Here is a 23,532-nt window from a genome sequence, read left to right on the forward strand (position 1 = left end):
CAGCTAGTCTACAGCTAACTGTTAGCAGGTAGTGTTCAGTGGCTTTTTACAGCTTTTTCTCTGAAAACGACGCTATGAGATGCTGAGAGTGAACCAGAACAGTAAAGTTGCAGCTGGACAGATAAACAATGAGCTGAAACTCACTATAAAGCTCCGTAAAGCCGAGAGGAGCTGCAGAGTCTCTGATAATTCTCTGTAGGTTCATCACCAACACATTACACACTGACACATCAGACTGTGGAGGATAGAAATATGTTATAGGAGCTTTAAAGATAAACTTGAAACCTTTATAGAGATGCTCTCAGATCCTCATCAGACTATTCCAACAACTCGGAGCATAAAAACTAAAAAAACATATTATAAATGCTTTAAACTTCCTGCTGCCGTCTACAAGAATAGAGGATATTTTTTCTGTCCATCACACCTCCTGAGCTCTGAAATAAATCACTCTTTGCCTGAACTGATCGCAACAAGTAGACAAGTAAACAAAGTCACTGCTTTGTTTTAATGTGTCACAAACTGAAAAGATTGTAATTTATAGTCGCATAGTTTTATCCAGATGGATCTGAGTATGAGTCACGTTGGCTGTAACACCTCTACAGTAACATCACACAGAACAACCCTCGCTCACACTGTCGGTACCACTGTTGTAGTTGTTGTTGTAACAGGAGCTTTGTGTAAGTACATATTGTGCAGAGTTACACAGATTCAGGATCTGTGGAGTATTTTTAGCACATTAATCGTCGTTTGCTGGTTTGAGGCAGTGAACAGTCTGTCTGATATAAAAGTCCACATTACTCCAGCTGGCAGGAGGGCGACGGACATGTGGGAGGACTGTACCATGGGAAAGGGGGGGGGGACAGGTGGGACAGAGAGAGAATCAGAAAACCTGCTGATGGAGGCGAGAGGCAGGTTTCATTTTAGAAGTGGAGGAGACACAAAGAAGTTCTGGGGCTCAACCGGCAAAAAACCCCTCTATAACATCTGTAACAATCTATAAACATCTGTAACAATCTATAAACATCTGTAACAATTTATAAACATTCATAACATCTGTAACAATCTTTAAACATTTATAACATGTGTAACGATCTATAAACATTTATAACATCTGTAACGATCTATAAACATTTATAACATCTGTAACAATCTTTAAACATTTATAACATGTGTAACGATCTATAAACATTTATAACATGTGTAACGATCTATAAACATTTATAACATGTGTAACGATCTATAACCTTTATAACATCTGTAACGATCTATAAACATTCATAACATCTGTAACAATTTATAAACATCTGTAACAATTTATAAACATCTGTAACAATTTATAAACATCTGTAACAATTTATAAACATTTATAACGTGTAACAATCTATAAACATTTATAACATGTAACAATCTATAAACATTTATAACATCTGTAACAATCTATAAACATTTATAACATGTGTAACAATCTATAAACATTTATAACATGTGTAACAATCTATAAACATTTATAACATGTGTAACGATCTATAAACATTTATAACATGTGTAACAATCTATAAACATTTATAACATATATAACAATCTATAAACATTTATAACATGTAACAATCTATAAACATTTATAACATGTGTAACAGTCTATAAACATTTATAACATGTGTAACAATCTATAAACATTTATAACATATATAACAATCTATAAACATTTATAACATGTAACAATCTATAAACATTTATAACATGTGTAACAATCTATAAACATTTATAACATGTGTAACAATCTATAAACATTTATAACATGTAACAATCTATAAACATTTATAACATGTGTAACAATCTATAAACATTTAAAACGTGTAACAATCTATAATTATAACATCTGTAACGATCTATAAACATTCATAACATCTGTAACAATCTATAAACATCTGTAACAATTTATAAACATTCATAACATCTGTAACAATCTATAAACATCTGTAACAATCTATAAACATCTGTAACAATCTATAAACATCTGTAACAATTTATAAACATTCATAACATCTGTAACAATCTTTAAACATTTATAACATCTGTAACGATCTATAAACATTTATAACATCTGTAACGATCTATAAACATTTATAACATCTGTAACAATCTATAAACATCTGTAACAATTTATAAACATTTATAACGTGTAACAATCTATAAACATGTATTACATCTGTAACGATCTATAAACATTCATAACATCTGTAACAATCTATAAACATGTATTACATCTGTAACGATCTATAAACATTCATAACATCTGTAACAATCTATAAACATCTGTAACAATTTATAAACATTTATAACGTGTAACAATCTATAAACATTTATAACATGTGTAACAATCTATAAACATGTATAACATTTGTAATGATCTATAAACATTTATAACATCTGTAACGATCTATAAACATTTATAACATGTGTAACGATCTATAAACATTTATAACATGTGTAACGATTTATAAACATTTATAACATGTGTAACGATCTATAAACATTTATAACGTGTAACGATCTATAAACATTTATAACATGTGTAACGATTTATAAACATTTATAACATGTGTAACGATTTATAAACATTTATAACATGTGTAACGATCTATAAACATTTATAACATGTGTAACGATCTATAAACATTTATAACATGTGTAAAGATCTACAAACATTTATAACATGTGTAACAATCTATAAACATTTATAACATGTGTAACAATCTATAAACATTTATAACGTGTAACAATCTATAAACATTTATAACATGTATAACAATCTATAATTATAACATCTGTAACGATCTATAAACATTCATAACATCTGTAACAATCTATAAACATCTGTAACAATTTATAAACATTCATAACATCTGTAACAATCTATAAACATCTGTAACAATTTATAAACATTCATAACATCTGTAACAATCTATAAACATCTGTAACAATTTATAAACATTCATAACATCTGTAACAATCTATAAACATCTGTAACAATTTATAAACATTTATAACGTGTAACGATCTATAAACATTTATAACATCTGTAACGATCTATAAACATTCATAACATCTGTAACAATCTATAAACATCTGTAACGATCTATAAACATTCATAACATCTGTAACAATCTATAAACATCTGTAACAATTTATAAACATTCATAACATCTGTAACAATCTATAAACATCTGTAACAATTTATAAACATTCATAACATCTGTAACAATCTATAAACATCTGTAACAATTTATAAACATTCATAACATCTGTAACAATCTATAAACATCTGTAACAATTTATAAACATTCATAACATCTGTAACAATCTATAAACATCTGTAACAATTTATAAACATTTATAACGTGTAACGATCTATAAACATTTATAACATGTGTAACGATCTATAAACATTTATAACATGTGCAACGATCTATAAACATTTATAACATCTGTAACGATCTATAAACATTCATAACATCTGTAACAATCTATAAACATCTGTAACAATTTATAAACATTCATAACATCTGTAACAATCTATAAACATCTGTAACAATTTATAAACATTCATAACATCTGTAACAATCTATAAACATCTGTAACAATTTATAAACATTCATAACATCTGTAACAATCTATAAACATCTGTAACAATTTATAAACATTCATAACATCTGTAACAATCTATAAACATCTGTAACAATTTATAAACATTCATAACATCTGTAACAATCTATAAACATCTGTAACAATTTATAAACATTTATAACGTGTAACGATCTATAAAAATTTATAACATGTGTAACGATCTATAAACATTTATAACATGTGCAACGATCTATAAACATTTATAACATCTGTAACGATCTATAAACATTCATAACATCTGTAACAATCTATAAACATCTGTAACAATTTATGAACATTCATAACATCTGTAACAATCTATAAACATCTGTAACAATTTATAAACATTCATAACATCTGTAACAATCTATAAACATCTGTAACAATTTATAAACATTCATAACATCTGTAACAATCTATAAACATCTGTAACAATTTATAAACATTCATAACATCTGTAACAATCTATAAACATCTGTAACAATTTATAAACATTCATAACATCTGTAACAATCTATAAACATCTGTAACAATTTATAAACATCTGTAACAATTTATAAACATTTATAACGTGTAATGATCTATAAACATTTATAACATGTGTAACGATCTATAAACATTTATAACATCTGTAACAATCTATAAATATCTGTAACAATCTATAAACATTTATAACATCTGTAACAATCTATAAACATTTATAACATGTGTAACAATCTATAATTATAACATCTGTAATGATCTATAAACATTTATAACATGTGTAACAATCTATAAACATTTATAACATCTGTAACGATCTATAAACATTTATAACATCTGTAACGATCTATAAACATGTATAACATGTGTAACAATCTATAATTATAACATCTGTAACGATCTATAAACATTTATAACATGTGTAACAATCTATAATTATAACATCTGTAATGATCTATAAACATTTATAACATCTGTAACGATCTATAAACATTTATAACATGTGTAACGATCTATAAACATTTATAACATGTGTAACAATCTATAAACATTTATAACATGTGTAACGATCTATAAACATTTATAACATGTGTAACAATCTATAAACATTTATAACATGTGTAACAATCTATAAACATTTATAACGTGTAACAATCTATAAACATTTATAACATGTGTAACGATCTATAAACATTTATAACATGTGTAACAATCTATAATTATAACGTGTAACGATCTATAAACATTTATAACATGTGTAACAATCTATAATTATAACGTGTAACGATCTATAAACATTCATAACGTGTGTAACAATCTATAAACATTTATAACATGTGTAACAATCTATAATTATAATGTGTAACAATCTATAAACATTTATAACATGTGTAACAATCTATAAACATTTATAACATGTGTAACGATCTATAAACATTTATAACATGTGTAACAATCTATAATTATAATGTGTAACAATCTATAAACATTTATAACATGTGTAACAATCTATAAACATTTATAACATGTGTAACGATCTATAAACATTTATAACATGTGTAACGATCTATAAACATTTATAACATGTGTAACAATCTATAATTATAATGTGTAACAATCTATAAACATTTATAACATCTGTAACGATCTATAAACATTTATAACATGTGTAACAATCTATAAACATTTATAACATGTGTAACGATCTATAAACATTTATAACATGTGTAACGATCTATAAACATGAGAGGACAGAGAGGAGGGGGACAGATGGAAGATGGGGGGATGATGGAGGAGAGGAACGGACGGAGCAGGTGGATGAGACGGATGGAAAACTGACCAACAGATGCTGAACGAGGACAAATCTGGCCGAGAGGCTGGACCACACACACACACACACACACACACACACACACATACACACACACACACACACACACACACACACACACACACACAGACACACACACACACACACACACACACACACGCTGTGGAGTTAATCTGATACAGTTTGGCATCGATTCAGTTTCATCTGAACTAAACACTCCTGTTCGCTCCGTTTATTCAGAAAATCAGACTCATACTGTGACCTGAACTCCACTTTATGTTTATGTTTATGTTTATGTTTATGTTTATGTTTATGTTTATAACCTTTTAAAACATCTGTAATCTACATTATCTGTAACACCATTAACTCATCTATCATATCAATAATCATCTATAACGTCTGTTGATACCAGCGTGTTCTGATGAAGTCATGTAAACAAACTGTCAGTCTGTAGTTGTGAGGAAGGTTACAGCCTCCTCATCATCGCTCCACACAGATCTGATGTTTTCAGCTCTTCAGTGACGTTTGAGTCACATGATTCATGTCTGTTTACATTTGCTGCTGTTACACCTCAGACAACAGGAAACTCTTATTTGCGATGTTTTTACTTTTTTTCTCAAATTTCCAGCGTTTTCTCAGGTTTTTTTTTTTTTTATGCACAAGATGAAAACAGGTGGAAGGAAACAGACTTTTGTATTCTGGCAGTTCTTCAGTATTTGACAGATGATTCAGTCCTGGTTGTGTTTCTGCCGTAAAGACGATGTCATGAATTTATTTCCTCCACAGCAGAAAAACACATTTTACTGTCACGTTTGTCTCTTATTGAGTCGTGTTAACGAAGAATTTTGAAACATGATGAACTATAAACATGATAAGAAGATAATATGTGTATATATAAGTATAATTCTTAAACTACAACAGGAAGCTACTTTTTGTTCCTTCTTTTTGAGAATGAAGTTTTTACTTTACTGGTTTTGTCTTGTTTGTTTGTTTTAGTTTTGTTAAGTTTTGATGATGCAGCTGATGTTTGTTCTGTTCTTCTATCTTGTAGTCTTAGGTTTGTAGTTTCCATATAAAGGGCAGAAGATGTTTGGAACATTTTAAAGGGATGTTAATGAAGGTCAGCAGAAGTACGTGCAGAAAAAGGTGATGCTTATTAACAAAAATACTAATGAAACAGGCAGAAATGAACCCTGGGAAATTCAACAAAAAAATTTCAGTTGAAGCAAAGAACAAACAAATAAAACAAACAAATAAAATCTGCAGCCTCACAGCAGCCGCCATCGACCAGCGACTGACCTTTAACCTGCTCAGCCTCACCTGACTGGAACGTACCATCTACTCAGGTGACCACGGGGGGGGGGGGGGGGGCAGACTGATACTAAGCTTTCAAAACATAGAGAACAACACCGAAGCCCTTCAACTAAATATAAAAAACTACTCAACTGAATTATTTGAGTAACAGAAACGTTGGACTGAAATTAGTGATTTAACACAAAATCCCTAATAATGTTTGGAACTATGGCCTGGTGAAACGGGGGAGCAGCAACCTTTTCACAAGGCTATATATGGTTATTTTATGTATGTTTATGTCTTTTCCCCCAAACGTTCAATAAAAAAATTCAGAATCTTATATTTGGGATAATTATGGTATTTTCAGAAGGTCGTCTTGGTTGTGTGACGCTTGTTTTTACTCTCAGTGTTTTCACAATCAATAGATTTTACTGATGAAATGTATGTAACGTGTTTGGCGTGTATGCCGTTAACCCCGCCCCCTCCTCCTCCTCCTCCTCCTCCTGCAGATTCGTTGGACTAAAACGGCGGGCGGATTCTTGGACCGTCAGGGCGACTCCTGGCTGCACAACGAAACTCTGAAGATCGAAGCCATCGGCCGTCACCAGGGAGGACGCTACTACTGCAAGGCCGAGAACGGACTGGGGTCCCCCGCCATCCGGTCCATACGAGTCGACGTCTACTGTGAGCGCACGCACACACACATGCACACACACACACACACACACACACATGCACACACATACACACACACACGCACACACACACACACACATACACGCACACACACACACGCACACACACGCACGCACACACGCACACATACACACACACATGCACACATACACACGCATGCGCACACACACACACACGCACACACACATGCACACACGCGCATGCACGCACGCACACACACGCACACACGCACGCGCGCACACACACACGCACACACACACGCGCATGCACGCACGCACACACGCACACCCACACACACGCACACACACACGCACACGCACACACACGCACACACACACGCACACACACACACACACACGCACACACACACACACATTTTGCAGCAGCTTTTCTCAACAGTTTGCGATGTTGTTTGTGCTCTTTGTGTTGAGAAACATTGCAAGCAAAAGAAAAAACTCCCACCAGTGAAGAGTCATATGTAATCACTTCCTGTAATAAAAAGCATCCTGCATATCACAAACAATTATATTTCAGGGCTAATTTTATTTTATGGGCTCAAAGTTCTATATGAAAGAGGAAATCTATTTATATCCCTGCTGAATGCTGCAAGGGTCCAAATCACAAGACGTCTGTTGATTTTTGTCATTTCATGCGGAAAAGTTGTTGTAATTTAGCAAAACTGTAAGCTCTCGCAAATATTGCATTTTCCTGGAGGGACTGATAAAACCTCCTGAACTACATGTCTTCAACACTTCCTGTTTGTGAACGGTGTCTGATTGTCTCCCTCGGAGCGCTGCTGGCAGACGATCTGTCGCAGGAAACATGTGAGGGACTGTTTCTGTCCGTGGAGACGTCGGCTTCTGTTCTGCTTTATGTTGTTACAGCTTCTGTCTAAAAAATCCCAGTAATCCCAGTAAAGAAATGTTCTCTGTGGCGTTTTTTATTTCCCTCGTGTGTGTCTCGCCTGAAAAAGTTTCCCTCAGATTATCAAACAGAAAGCAGGAGAGAACAATCGCTGCAAACTGCGAGCGTGTTGTTGCCAGAATGTCCTGGAGGATGTTTCTGACTGTGGTTACAGGGATTTAAGTACCGTCTGTGGTACCTGAATGCACCACGGCTGAGTGCTGCCTTCAGGGCACTGAGGCTTTTACACAACATGAAGCTCCAGCAGGAAACAAGACAACTTGCTGTCACACCCCTGACCCGCCGCCTCCCTCGCAGTGCATCATGGGAGCTCTGCGGCGGTTGTTTTGGGGTGTGATGTGTTTGTGTGCAGCTCTGTGTGAAGTGGATTAGCGGCTATTAGCTTCTCTGCCGATGCCGGTCTCATAAGTGGGCTCATTAATGCCACAGAGTCTGATTGGCCGGCTTTTAATTGGCTGGTGTTTCCAGCCAATTAAAAGGCTCACAGTAATTACCCCCCCCCCCTCCCAACAGGAAAACTGACCCACTGAAAATATGAAAGATAGTAAATTCAGATGCTGCAGGAGGAAACAGACAAACTGTAGAGCTCTCCCATCAGGATAGACATGTTTCTTCACAGGATAAAACTGATCACTCACAACTACTTTGTATTGATTAGCAGTGACCCAAACCATGCCAGTATAACAGAGCCCCCAGACCCCCTCACTGTAGGGGTCCAGCACTCAGACCTGGACCAGGTTTTAATGTGTCTGTACATTTTTAAATGAAGATTGATTGGTGTCAAACCACGGAGACACACAGCTGTATCAAACGTTTTATTTCCTCCTCAGACCTGGATGATCCGGTGATCACGGTGCATCAGAGCGTCGGCGAGACGAAGGAGCAGTTCTACTTCGAGCGGACGGTGTTCCTGCGCTGCGTCGCCAACTCAAACCCACCCGTCCACTACACCTGGAGGAGAGGACGGGAGGTGCTGACGCAGGGCTCCGACTCCGGGGTGGAGATCTACGAACCGTTTTTTACACAGGTGAAGAAGAAACACACCTTTTCATTTATGGAGTACAAGTACATTTACTCAAGTACTGTACTTAGATACAGTATTTGAGGTACTTGTACTTTACTTTATTCCCATGTGATGCTACTTTCTAACTACATCAAGCTCATAATACTTATGTACTTTTACTGCAATACTTTAACTACATCAAGCTCATAATACTTATGTACTTTTACTGCAATACTTTAACTACATCAAGCTCATAATACTTATGTACTTTTACTGCAATACTTTAACTACATCAAGCTCATAATACTTATGTACTTTTACTGCAATACTTTAACTACATCAAGCTCATAATACTTATGTACTTTTACTGTAGGAGGATTTTTCATGCAGGACTTTTACTTGTAACGGAGTATTTTTACGTTGTTGTATTAAAATTTCTCTCGTTGAGGTTTGGAGAAACTTTACTTCAGGGATGTAAGTTTGTATTTTTCTGCTGTACTTCTACAGTAGAGTATAAACTTTAAAGACATGCAAATTCAACCTCCTTCTTGAATTTAAATATTCAGCGTCGATCCTCCGTCTGCAAGTTCAACAGTTTGAAAGAGCCGAGCCGTCCTGTAAATCAGCTGAGGTTTTAAGCTTCCTGTGGATTAAAACCTCTGCAGATGGAGATTCCAGATTTGTCTTTTTTCTCTTTTGGCCGTCGTTTAGATTTAATTTGGAGCAAAGGGAAGCCGGCCAATCAGGCGGCCAGTTAGCGGGCTGTGTAATACCGCAGCAGAGATAACATTCATGCCAGATTTGAACGCTGTCGACGGTAAAGCCTTCAGCTCGTGAATTTGTTAACCCCCCCTCATCCTCCAACCCTCCCACTCCCTCACTCCTTCATCCCCCTCGTGGGCTCTAATGAGGAACTTATCTCCTCCTCCGCTGCTAAAAAATTGGCCACCATCTTTGCACAAACATCCCATTTAAATGTCATCTAATCTCATCTCATCTGTCCGTGAGGCGGAAGGCAGCGCCGAGGCTGCCAGAGGAGATAAGAGAGATTTGGCAGCGAGGTGGAGAAATGAGGAGGAGGAGGAGGAGGAGGAGGAGGAGTGCTGCTGTGATTGATTGATTTGCTGGATATCAAAAACTGATTCCTGTTGATATTTTTCTGATTTTTGGTTTCAAAAAGCGTCAAAAGTCAGAGTGAACCCAACAGAAGCAACATAACATCAGTGTGATCAGACAGTTAACTTTAATTATTGTTTATTAGCTGATTATTAGATTTACAAACTCAGATAACAAATACAAAATGACGTGAGGTGTGAATGTGAGGTGAGGAACGAGGCAGCGTGTGGAGCCAAATCAAAGAAACAAATATAACAAATGTTTACTTCCTATTAACTCATGATCACAGCTAGCTGGGCGGCTAATCAAAACTGAAATAAAAATTAAAGCAAGCAGCGTCGGTCGGGACCTCGCACTCTGGCCCGTCGGGATCAGATCATTTTGCTTTTTAAAAATGAGGGATATTTATTACAAGTGTGGTGTGCTTTTATTTTGAAAGATTGATTGACAGGATAGGAGAATTTTCTACAGGGTGAGACATGTCTGTCTTGCTCACACCTGTGTCATCAAAATCATGCAAGTTTTGGCCCATTCACTTTAATTTCAATTAGTAAATTGAAAACTCTTGATGAGTTTGTGTGTAAAACAAATTAATTTCCTAATTTTCATCAAGTCTATTTTTAGAAAAGTAAAGACTTTTAACCCACATGACCTGGTCAAAGTTTGATTTGAATGGAGAGTGTTAGTGAACCCACACCTTTTTGAACATTTACTGCTTCCACATAGTTTTAGATACAAACTTCATTTGAACTTTAAATGAGTCACGAGACTTTGACCTACAACTATCTTTTATTGTTTTTGAGATATTAGAGTGTGAGTTTTAAAGTCTTTTCTTGCTCCTCCTGTGATTTTATAATGAGTGTGTATTGCAGAATGTTTCACAGCACTGAGGGAGTGACATCACCAGGAGCAGTTGGAGAGGAGGATTTTAGAGTACGCCTCTTGTGAAATATCTTCATAAATCCCATGACTTTGGCCAAATCTAACATTAAAAATCATTTTTTAGTAGGAAATTTTGTGGCGAATCCATTAATACAGGTTTGAAAGTGGTCAGACTTATAGTTTAGACATCAGAAGCCTCTGTTTGACACAAAGTTCATGCCCATAGATTGCCTCCCCATTGGTTTACATTGTAAGGGGTGATGTGGCACTGCAACTGTCAGGGCTGGTAAAATCCAAACCATTTGAGTTATTACAAAGTTTTTAACAACTTTTTTTCAGCACAGTGTCATAAGTCATGTATTAAAGTTTGAAGCTGATACCATTAACGCCCTCGGAGGAGATAGCGTTTGTTCGGGGTCCAAAATTGGGGCAAAGTCTTATTTTGAAAGGCTAATTGCGGACTTCCTGTTGGATTTAGGTCAGGGGTGTCAGTGTATGATTTGTAGGTCTTGATGAGACGAATAATTGAGTTTTGGTTTGATCTCTCTACGACATTCCTACGGCCCATGACGGCCATTTTTGTTACATAGGTGGCGCTAGTGAGCACATTTTGGCACTTTAGGGGTTAATTTTTACATTTTATCAAATTTTTCACCAGATCTGATGTGTGTGCCAAATTTGTAGTTTTTGAGCATGTTTAGGGGGTCAAATTTAGGGTTTAAGTCCCGTAATAATAAAGAAAGAAAGAAAGAAAGAAACAAACAAACGAACAAACAAACAAACACACGAAAAACAATAGGGTCCTCGCCCTTAGGGCTCGGTCCCTAATAAAACTACACCAATCTTATCTGTTGGAGAGGCAACCATCCAGACAACAACCTACAGAGAATTATCAGTGACTCTGCAGCTCCTCTCGGCTTTACGGAGCTTTATAGTGAGTTTCAGCTCATTGTTTATCTGTCCGGCTGCAACTTTACTGTTCTGGTTCACTCTCAGCGTCTCATAGCGTCGTTTTCAGAGAGAAAAAGCTGTAAAAAGCTGCTGAACACTACCTGCTCACAGTTAGCTGTAGACTAGCTGGTGAACATAGTGGAGCATTTAGCAGCTAAAGAGCCAGATATTTCCCTCAGGAGTTGGTAGAGAGCAAAAACAGCTAAAAGAGAAACACGACTCCACATGATGATAATGTTGCTCCGTAACTGCTGGATGTGGAAACAAGTTCAACATATCAACTTAAAGCTGATGATGAGTCAGAGTTAATGTTCGTGACTTGTTTCTGCTGTGTGTGTTTCAGGGTGAGACAAAGATCCTGAAGCTGAAGAACCTTCGTCCTCAGGACTACGCCAACTACACCTGCATCTCCTCCGTCAGGAACGTCTGCGGCATCGGAGACAAGAACGCCCACTTCAGTCTGAACAACAGGACAGGTACACACACACACACACACACGCACACACACACACACACACACACACACACACACACACACACACACACATACACACACGCACACATGCACACACACACACACACACACACACACATGCATACACACACACACACACACACACATGCATACACACACACACACACACACACACACACACGTTTTAAGCGTTTTCACCTAAATTACAAATCAATGAATCCAGTTGTTAAATCCTTTAGTTCAGTGTAACTAGCGTTTAGCTTCTCTGGGTTAGCGAGTGCAGTGTTGGGGAGTAACGTATGACTTTGTAACACGTTACAGTAATATAATCACTCCCAATCGCAATAATTAACGCCAATTCAAGAAATCTCAGCAATATTTGCAAGAGTTTGCAGTTTTACTAAATTACAGCAAATTTTCTGCATGAAACGTCCAAATCAGCAGCTGCTTGTGGTTTGGACCAATCGTGGCGTTTGGTGTGGCGGCAACTGATGTCACTCAGGTGGAAGATGGACAAACCTCACCTGCCGACAAACATGATGCCATAGACGAGCAAAACAATTTCCAAATGTTCCCAAATGAGGTTTGATTCAGTGAGTCAGAAGAATACAAGCTAATGTTGTTCATAAACATCAAACTAGATTTATATGTTGATGGATTTATTTTAATGACATTATTGACTGATCGATTCTGACAGAGAGTAAAGTAACGAGTAATGTAACACGTTACTTTTGCTGCTGAGTAAAGTAATCTAATTACTTGAGTGATGTGTAATCAGGAACACCAGTGGTGAGGTTACAGGCAGCTTCATGAGGGGGTTTGTTAGGCCGTCGCTATCTCTAATATCAGATATTACAAAGAACAATTATAAAAAACTCATTCCTTTATTTTAACCCTTTCATGCATAGTGGTCACTACAGCGGACAGCTGTTCTTATATATACATGGGGTTTTAATGGTATAGTTGCACAACAGCACACAACACAGTGGACTCTAGTGTGTCGTCTCTAACGCTGCCATCCACTGGCCAGCCTTTGTAAGTGCAACACAAAATTCTCAAAACCAAGATGGCCGCCTGCCGGCTGGAAATGCAACTCAGGGACATCTCGCCGATCCTTCTATAGTAACAGACCCTTGCAGGTAAATAAAATTTTGTAACATCAAGTAACAACTAAGGAGTAATACAACTGTTAAAATTTCCAAGTATTGATTTTATGTTGGGAGAAAATGACAATTAATCATCTGTCCACTAAGTTGGACAAAGTTGGACGTGTTTAAAAAAAATGAAGTTTCTAAAGAGGAATAAAAACACTGACTGAGGTTATCATAATTCATGCATAAAAAGGGTTAAAAAAAAACACTTTATAGTTTATAGACATTTATTTATTTGTTTGATGAATTAAAATGTTTCTATGACAAAGATTCAAACCTTCACACAGTTTCTAGTTTTTCACTTCAAATGCAGGTGGATTGTGGGAGATGTCTGAGACTAATATATATATATATATATATATGTTCTATTGTTAAAGGTTTTAAATGTGTCATCATGTGTAAATAGTCCGCAGTGATTTCCTTCCTGCTGCTGAAACTGAATCTAAAAGCTTCCTGTCCTCAGATTCACATCAGAGAGAAATAAAAGCTGCAGAGCGACTCGCTGCCTCCACCAGCTGCACACGAGGAGCTGCAGAAAAGCAGCTAAACGCAGAAATAATAATGAGGGAGATAAAAATAGCTGAGTCGACCTCTGTTAAGCTGACATCATGTAAATCCCATCAGCCCCTGGGGCGGAGCGGCGGGATCTACTGTACAGGTCAGAGAGCTGCAGTCTGAACTCACAGAGGAAGATGATTTATTTATGATTTACACCATCCAGCTGTACATGGACAGGTACAGAGAGATTAAAAAATAAATACTTATGAAATACATGTACATCTTACATAATATGGAAACCATTTTCTGCCACAAAACTGAAAAAAATGGAAAAAAAACAGATGAAAAGTTACGAATTATAAAAATACCAATAAGTCAAAATTATGAGATACGTGAAAAGGAAGAACGTCTGAAGTCTAGAGTTTGACTTAAAATCTGATTATTTTGTATATAGACAAATGTTTATTTATTGACTTAATATTAGATATTAAGGGAAACAAAGTCATGATAATGTTAAAATCAAAACTGTTTGGGTTGAAGCGCTTCCTGGACTCAAAAATGAAACATGTAGTCACAAAAATACAAGAAAACTCCAAGGAACTCTCTTATAAAACCATTAAATTGTCTTTATTGTCATGACTGTTGTGGATATTTTCTGAGCGATGGTCAGAGAAGCACACACAAGCCTTTAATGTCTTATTGCTGAGAATGTTTATTGAAGTTACTCGATCAAGGAGAACAGTAAACAGCGAACATCCAAGTTGGTGTAAACTTAAAACAAAACTCTGATGCGTTTAGACATCAGAGTTTTCTAGTGGTGTCCCACCAATAGGAATCTTCCACTTGGACATGGTGTTGTGGAGACATAAACAAACTCCAGCTGATGTCGCCATTTTGGCCCAAAATATTCATCAAAGCTAATTAATGAGCAATAACGTGAATACAAAAAATAAAATCTACGTCCTCATGTAGGATGTTTAGTAGCCTGTAGGTTTGTTGATCCAAAAGGCTTCCTGTTGGTTACGTTTCCTTTGTCAGTCAGATGTTCATGTGGAAGATGAGATGCGGTCGATGCTAAAGGCTTGTAATGTGGATGAGTTACTGTTATGGAAGTTCAGATAGTGTCTAGCTATACGGTAGTTTACATTCCCTGTGCGTCCTGTAGACGTCTATTTGTTCTTCCAATTAAAAAATGTCCCAGCTGCAAAGCCTTAAATAAAATGTTTACTTTAAAAGACAAAATTATGAGACGGTACAACATTTTGAATGACTTACTGTCTTAGTTTTTTAAATATATGTTGTATTGCAGGTGGGTAAAGCTGAAAGAATAAGCAGTAAGGAAAGTAATGGAGATGCTAACATAAGGAAGCTAATTGCTAGAGCTAGCAAGCACCAATTAAGGTAATAATCAATAAATCATTTGAGTCTGTTTTTAAGTAAAAATGTCAACCAATCTGTGGTGTCAGTTTCCTCAATGCGGGGACTAATAATCATTAGATGCAGTCGTAGTCCTGTTAGGAAAGATCTGTGGAAGAAAGTTTGATTATGACCTTCCTTTGCACATTAAGTTGTGTTTTCCTGATTTCTTGATACAGTTTCCGACTGTATTTAACTTGAATGAGGAAACATTGATAGTGCATTTTAGTTTTCTTCACCCTGACTGTGATATCAAACTGTCAGCCGATGGTTCAAAGGACTCAGCTGTCAGTCTGAAACCCAGAGGAATTCATAAAGTTCATGTTTGGACTTCCTGAAAATTAATCTCATGCAGTATCCTTGTTCAAAAATACAAACCATTTAATGGACAAAGTGTGCGCTATAAATAACGTGCTTTTTCTCTCTTCCCCCCTCAGCTCCTCCCTCCATTAAGCTCCTCCTGGAAGACCCCCTGGTGGTGAACCCGGGGGAGACGATCACTCTGGTGTGTGTGGCGTCGGCCGGAGACCCTCCCCCCATCCTGAAGTGGCTGAGGCCCGGCGGGGAGGAGCTCCCGAAGAGGAGTGTCGTCAACGGCGGCACGCTGACCATCCCCGCCGTCACTGTGGACGATGGCGGTGCCTACAGCTGCATGGCGTCCAACAACGTGGGAAACCCAGCAAAGAAATCCACCAACATACTGGTCAGAGGTACGAAGTTCACACCTTCACTGAACTGAACCTTACACTTGAAATATAACAGCGTACCATGTGGGGACCAAATGGGAGATGAGTCCCCATAAGGTGATTAACGGGTTAATGTCCCCACAATGTAGGAAAACAAACACACATATTCTCCAATCACATTATTTGCTTGTTTCTTGCTTGTTGGCTTTGAGTAAATCCTAGAGAATTTACTTTACTGTTTTATCCTGGTTGAGCTGTAAAACGGCGCTAATATCTAAAATTCATCTAAACAGAGAGTCATCAGCATAGTTATGGAAAGAGATGCCATTCATCTAGTCTAGATCCATCAAAGGAAAAAAAAATCCACCTTCCAACCTTGAAATCGGTCTAATTTAAATGTTGTAGGTTGTTTATTGAACAGGTGTAGAAGTGGAAATGTAAAAAGGAGATTTTGTCATTTTAGCAGCCTCACAGTGCTGCTAGCATGTTAGCTATAGACTCTCAGTTTTGTTGTATTTCTGTTTGGATTAAAAAAAGACGAGAGGCGACATGTTAATCGTTGAACTTTTGACAGAGCCAGGCTAGCTGTTTCCCTCTGCTTCCAGTCTTTATGCTAAGCTAAGCTAATCACATCCTGGCTCCAGCTCTGTGCTGAAACATCTGCACCTTTTCTACGTAACCTGCTCCACACTGGTTGTGTCTTGATGCAGGTTCAGTTTGTGCGATGACCGAGTTTATATTGTTCATCACCTGACTGACTGTCTTCTTATTCGTGGTTCAGTCACTCGTGTTCCTCTGGGATTTAGTTTCAGCTGTTGAGAGATGTTCTCTCGGTTGTCTTTTCTGTCTGTTTCCACTCTGCAAGGTTGTAACAGTTTTCAGGTGAGTCCTCAGTTTTACTCGCTGCAGCTACAAAGGCACAACCACATCTTAACTTGTCCTTTTGAATGTACAATCTGCTGCAGAATAAACCAGAATAGAACCAACACATCCACAACAAACAGAGCGTTTATCTGCATCTGTGCAGAGAGACGTGAAGCTCTCGGATTATTTCAGTCTCCTCTCTGCTCCCTGAAGCATCATGGTGAACCGTCCACACTTCATCAGCACTTTGTCAAGTTTTGATGACGCATTCTGCTTCGACTCTGAGAGGATAATAAGAAAATCAGCAGAGCACACTGAGAGATAACAGACGTTTGGTTCAGACTCTGTTTGTCCACGTTCAGGATGAAACCAGCCAGCTCAACATCAGCATGTTTTTCCTCCCTGAAGGTTTATGTTTTTAACACAAAATAAGTTAAAATTTCTCTTTTTTAAAGATGAGAGCAGGAAAAGGAAGTAAAAGAACAGATGCACAGTATAAACCTTGAAAACATTCATCTATATACATCATGAGCACCGATGAGATAATGTATAAAATGAATCGTTGATAAAGGTCAGTGATGATTGTTTCCATGGTTGTAAAATCAATCAACCAATCAGTAGGCAGCTCTGTAGACGGGATTAAGATTCTCTGTGTCTTTCCGTCCAGAGACAGAAAAATTGAGACTAATTTTCATAAAAATGGCGACAAAGGTGGATGAGATGTTCCTCTAGTAGAAATATGAAGCAGTTTAGTTCAAAGCTTCTCCCTTAACCCCCCCCCCCCCTTTTCTCCCTAAAACCACAACGATTAGTCGATTAATTGATCAGTCAATTGACAGAAAAATTAACCTGCAACTATTTTGATAATCAAAATAATCATTTTAGTAATTTTTCAAGCCAGAATGTCGAATAACTCACTGGTTCCAAGTTGTCAAATGTGGGACTTGTCTGCTTGTCTTACTCTGTGTGACTTTGAGCTGTCTGAGACTAAAGTTGAGAGAAATCTTTGGTCATCAATCCAAAACTTGCTCCGAGATCTTTCAGCTTTGGGTTCTGTGGTCCCAGCTGCTGGAATCCCTGACCAGATGTGATTAGATGTGCTCCAACATTTACAATGTTTAAAAGCAGACTGAAACCTTCCAGTTCTCTTTTTGATTAGTTTAATTGTGTTTGAAGCGTCTGATTGTTCTACCTGGCTTGTGTGTTTTGTCTATTGTTGTTTTTTTGCTTTTTTGTTTGTCTTTTTGTTTGTTGTTTGTGTGTGTTTGCTATATTTTTTTTTAGTAAAGCACCATGAATCTTCCCTGGAATGAAATGCGCTATATAAATAAAATGAACTTTGCTTTGACACTGTGAGACTCGTCCATGTGATTTGGAGCTTTAGAGACTAAAGACAGCCTGAGGCAAAACTCTGACAGTCAGAAATTTAAGGCCAAATTCTCACCATGTGACTGCTGCTATGACTCATGACTACAAACCAACCAATCAGAAAACAACATGAAATGACACACAGTACACTGGCCGGCGTGACGTTTAATAAAGTTTAGGGAAAAACACACTCGTTCTCCTTATTGCACCCATGACACACACAAACCAAAACGCTGGAGGTGAAATGACAGAGAAGGTTGTTTGACTTTGCTGCAGACGGAAGACGAGCTGATGACGAGTCTCTGCTCTCGTAACGCTGCGATTCATCAACATTCATCTCGCAATCTGACAAACTGAGTCTGACACAGATTTTATTATAACCGTCTCGCACGGTGTGACATGTGATAAACTTACACAGTTGTCGCACAGTCTAAAGGCGCCTTTATAAGACAGAAAACTGAACATCTTTGGGTTTTGGACCGTTGGTTGAGTCAGGGAAACTGGGATAGACATCTTTTACAGTTTTCTGATGTACATGATCAGTGAAAGATGTTTTCCTCACTGTAATCATTCCTCCTCTTCATACTGGATATTAAAAGATCCTTCAAATGTGCTTTCAATGGAAGTGATGGAGGCCAAAATCCACAGTGTGTCCACACAGTCATTTAAAAGTCTCTGTGAAGCTTCTATTCAGCTTCATCAGTCTGAGTTAGTCATATCAAGTGGATATCTGACACATTTACAGTCTTTTTAGCATCAAATTCCCTCTTTGTGTTTCCAGCAAGAAAAACAGGTTTCACTATTCATTTGGGCTCCTGACTGTTGGTTTAAGACACACTTGAAAAATTGTGAACCCGTCCTTTAAAGTGGCACCGACGGCCGCTAGCTGCTCCAACTGATTCAAAAAGCCTCAACTTCTCTTTAGAAATACTGAGTCAATTATTGTTTTCAATGAGTCATTATGGTCTCAATCTCTAAATTCAGACCCTCTAATAAATGTGCTGGTGTTCATTTTGGAAATTACTGCTCTGTAAATAAGACTTGAAGACTTATAGTAGCTTCGATGTCTGCTGTGTGGGCGTTGATTGACAGTTGGCTCCCCTGCTGCTCTCCCAGACTCCAGCACTATAGACTCCAACTCCTGCAATATTTCACTAAGTTTAATCAGTGTTATCCCTATAATTGGATAGGCCTGGTGGGCCGCTAGGCCAAAAAAATATTTTTTTAATGCCAGAAATAACGTCTAACGAGCTACTCTTGTTAAGGAGAGTCTCTGCTTGCTAACAGCCGTGGTTGATTACAGCAGAGAGCAGGAGGGAGGACAGACGTCTCACTCTGCTGCTGCTGCTGATCACAGAGCAGACACTTTCAGTTTGTAATTGTAGCGTCCGTCGGCCGACTAAGCAACACTTTCTGTATATATACACTGGCACTGTGTTGACACTGTGATCGGATGTACAGTAACAGTGAAGCAGACATGACACTCTGCCCTCTTCATTTGCATAAAATATGAAGAAATACAGAGATGTTGCAAATACTGTGAAATTATTTGTTCCATCTTATTTTCATACTCATTGACTGCAGGGGAGGGGATTTTTTTTATCTGAAATGCAACTTTTCACATATTTCACTTTTTTACTGCCTGTTTTCTGCAGCACAGGTAACATAAAACCCCTCTCTCACCCCCCTCCCATGGGGGGTGGTGGTGTGTCTCTACCAGAGTTCTGGGAGTTTGAGGGTTCTGTGCAGTATCTTAGCTGTTCCTAGGACTGCGCTCTTCTGGACAGAGACCTCAGATGTTGTACCTGGAGTCTGCTGGAGCCACTCTCCCAGTTTGTGGGTCACAAACTTCTGTCTGCCATTGTGACCTTGGGACCTCCAGCCCATACTCAGTGCAGATGTTCCTGTACACTATGCCAGCCACTTGGTTATGGCGTTCCATGTACGCTGTTCCTGCCTGCATCTTACACCCTGCTATTATGTGCTGAACTGTCTCAGGAGCATCTTTGCACAGCCTGCACCTGGGGTCCTGTCTGGTGTGGTAGATCCCCGCCTCTATTGATCTTGTACTGAGTGCCTGTTCTTGTGCTGCCATGATCAGTGCTTCTGTGCTGTCCTTCAGTCCAGCCTTTTCCAGCCACTGGTAGGATTTCTTGATATCAGCCACTTCTTCTATCTGTCGGTGGTACATGCCGTGTAGGAGCTTGTCCCTCCATGATGGTTCCTCCTCCTCCTCTGCATCATCGGGTTTCTGCTGCCTGAGGTTCACTTAGCAGTTCATGTTTGGGGGGCCATCTTCCTGATGTATTCCTGGATGTTGGTTGTTTTTTCCTGGACAGTGGCTCTGACGCTCACCAGTCCTTGGCCTCCCTTGTTCCGCTTAGTGTACAGTCTCAGGGTGCTGGACTTGGGATGAAACCCTCCCTGCATTGTGAGGAGCTTCCTTGTCTTGATATCAGTGGCCTCTATCTCCTCCTTTGGCCAGCTCCTTATACCAGCGGGGTATCTGATGACTGGCAGGGCGTACGTGTTAATGGCCCGTATCTTGTTCTTCCCATTCAGCCGAATTTTCAGGACCTGCCTTACTCTGTGTTGGTATTTGGCTGTGGCTGACTTCCTTGCGGCCTCCTCAAGGTTCCCATTTGCCTGCAGGATCCCAAGGTATTTGTAGCTGTCCTGAACCTCTGCAATGCTGCCTTCTGGTAGTTTAACCCCCTCGGTTCTGATCATCTTCCCTCTCTTCGATACCATCCGACCACACTTATCTAGTCCGAATGAGATTCCGATGTCGTTGCTGTAGATCCTGATGTGGATCAGTGAGTCGATGTCTCGCTCATTCCTGGCATACAGCATGATGTCATCCATGTAGAGGAGGTGACGGATGGTTGTTCCACTTCGGAACCAGTATCCGTAGTCACTCTTTGAGATGATCTGGCTGAGGGGGTTCAGGCCTATGCAGAACAGCAGTGGGGATAGTGGATCACCCTGGTATATGCCGCACTTGATGGTAACTTGTACAATTGGCTTTGAGTTGGCCTCCTGAGTTGTTTTCCACAGCCCCATTGAGTTCTTGATGAAGGCTCTTAGTGTTCCGTTGATGTTGTACATTTCCAAGCATTCCAGTATCCATGTGTGTGGCATTGAGTCATAGGCCTTCTTGTAGTCAATCCGGGCGGTGCACAGGTTGGTCTGTCTGGTCTTGCAGTCTTGGGTGGCCGTTAGTTGGATGGAATCGCGCCCCTCTGGGGGTCCTTCATGATCAGGACTGTCCGCCCTTGGGTTAACCATTCTGGGTGGGTCCCATCCATCAGCAGCTGGTTCATTTGTGCTGCCAGGCGTTCATGGAGTGCAGTTAGTTTCTTTAGCCAGTGGGTGTGCATCATGTCCGGGCCTGGTGCTGTCCAGCTCTTCATACCCAACACTCTCTCTTGGATGTCTGTCATTGTAATGGTCACTGGATCTTGTTCTGGGAGATTGCTGTGATCTGCTCTTAGATCCACTAGCCACTGAGCGTTGGTGTTATGTGATGCCTCCTCCTCCCATATGGTCTTCCAGTATTGTTCAGTCTCAGCCCTGGGTGGATCTGTTCTCGTGTTATTACCTTGCCACTGAGAGTACGCTTTGGATGGTTCGGTAGAGAACATCCTATTTATTCTCCTGGCTTCTGCTTCTCCTGTGTGTCTCTTCAGGCGGGTAGCCAGAGCTGTGAGCCTTTGCTTGGCAGTCTCCAGGTACAGACAGTTTGTTGTACTTCCAGGGTATCCCTTTCGTCCCCACACCTTTCTATATATATATATATATGTCTCCGGAAGGATTAAAAAAAGTGTTTTATGTTAATTATACAGCCTCTCACAGGGTTTCCTGCCACATTTTAAATCACTCCTCAAAACATACTTGTATAAAGCTGCTTTTAATTCTTGATTCTGATCCTTTTATTTCTGTTTTTATTCTGGTTTCTACTTATTTATTTACTTTTTGGCGTCTGTTTTATTCATTTTTACAGTTTTTACATTCATATTTATAATTGACCCTGTAATACTTGCTCTGTTAACTGACACTTTGTCTTTTTTCTCTGTGACTTTCATTACTTTACTCTGTGTTATGTATGTACAGCAGTTTGTAACTGATGATAAATAATAATAATAATTATTATTAATATTACTCCTTTAATAACAGCATGTGTGTGTGTTTCCTCCTCGTTCCACTGTGTTTTATTCGACAGCATGACTCACCTCTGTGTTTGTGTGTTTGTGTGTGTGTGTGTTTGTGTCTTTGTGTGTGTGTGTGTGTGTGTGTGTGTGTGTGTGTGTATGTGTGTGTGTGTGTTAGCTGCTGACCCTGCAGCTTGTCAGCTTGACTTCCTCCTCGTTACTTATTTAACTCCCATCACGCACCTCTCTCTCCTCTCTCTCTCTGTCATGTTAGTGATCCAGTCCTCCCAGTCTGACACATACTGCTGCTAATGGACCCAGTGTGTGTGTGTGTGTGTGTGTGTGTGTGTGTGTGTGTGTGTGTTTATGTGGAGAGGGATCATCTATTATTGTAATGGACAGAGAAGGATTACCTGACCGGGGGAATCGAGGAAGAGGAGGACAGAATGATGTGATGAAGGCATGTGTGGAGGAAAAGAACAGGAGGCGAGATGGAGAAAGAACAGCAGGAAGAGGAGGAGGAGGAGGAACAAAGGAAGGCAGGAGGAGGAAGAAGTGATGATGAAGAGTGAGGAGGAG

The 23,532-nt window shown here is 38.6% G+C and overlaps 1 protein-coding gene across 1 annotated transcript in view; it reads left to right on the forward strand.

Annotated features, from left to right (window-relative positions):
* Nucleotides 1-23,532, forward strand: part of mdga2a (MAM domain containing glycosylphosphatidylinositol anchor 2a) — a 132,439-nt gene that overhangs the window by 40,717 nt on the left and 68,190 nt on the right. Inside the window, exons 3-6 of the mRNA XM_067614269.1 lie at nt 7,282-7,456; nt 9,223-9,419; nt 12,688-12,820; nt 16,322-16,594. Coding sequence (XP_067470370.1) covers nt 7,282-7,456; nt 9,223-9,419; nt 12,688-12,820; nt 16,322-16,594 — 778 coding nt within the window. The remainder of the gene's footprint in view (nt 1-7,281; nt 7,457-9,222; nt 9,420-12,687; nt 12,821-16,321; nt 16,595-23,532) is intronic.

This window comes from Thunnus thynnus, chromosome 16 (assembly GCF_963924715.1).
Source record: "Thunnus thynnus chromosome 16, fThuThy2.1, whole genome shotgun sequence".
In the NCBI taxonomy this organism is placed as follows: domain Eukaryota; kingdom Metazoa; phylum Chordata; class Actinopteri; order Scombriformes; family Scombridae; genus Thunnus; species Thunnus thynnus.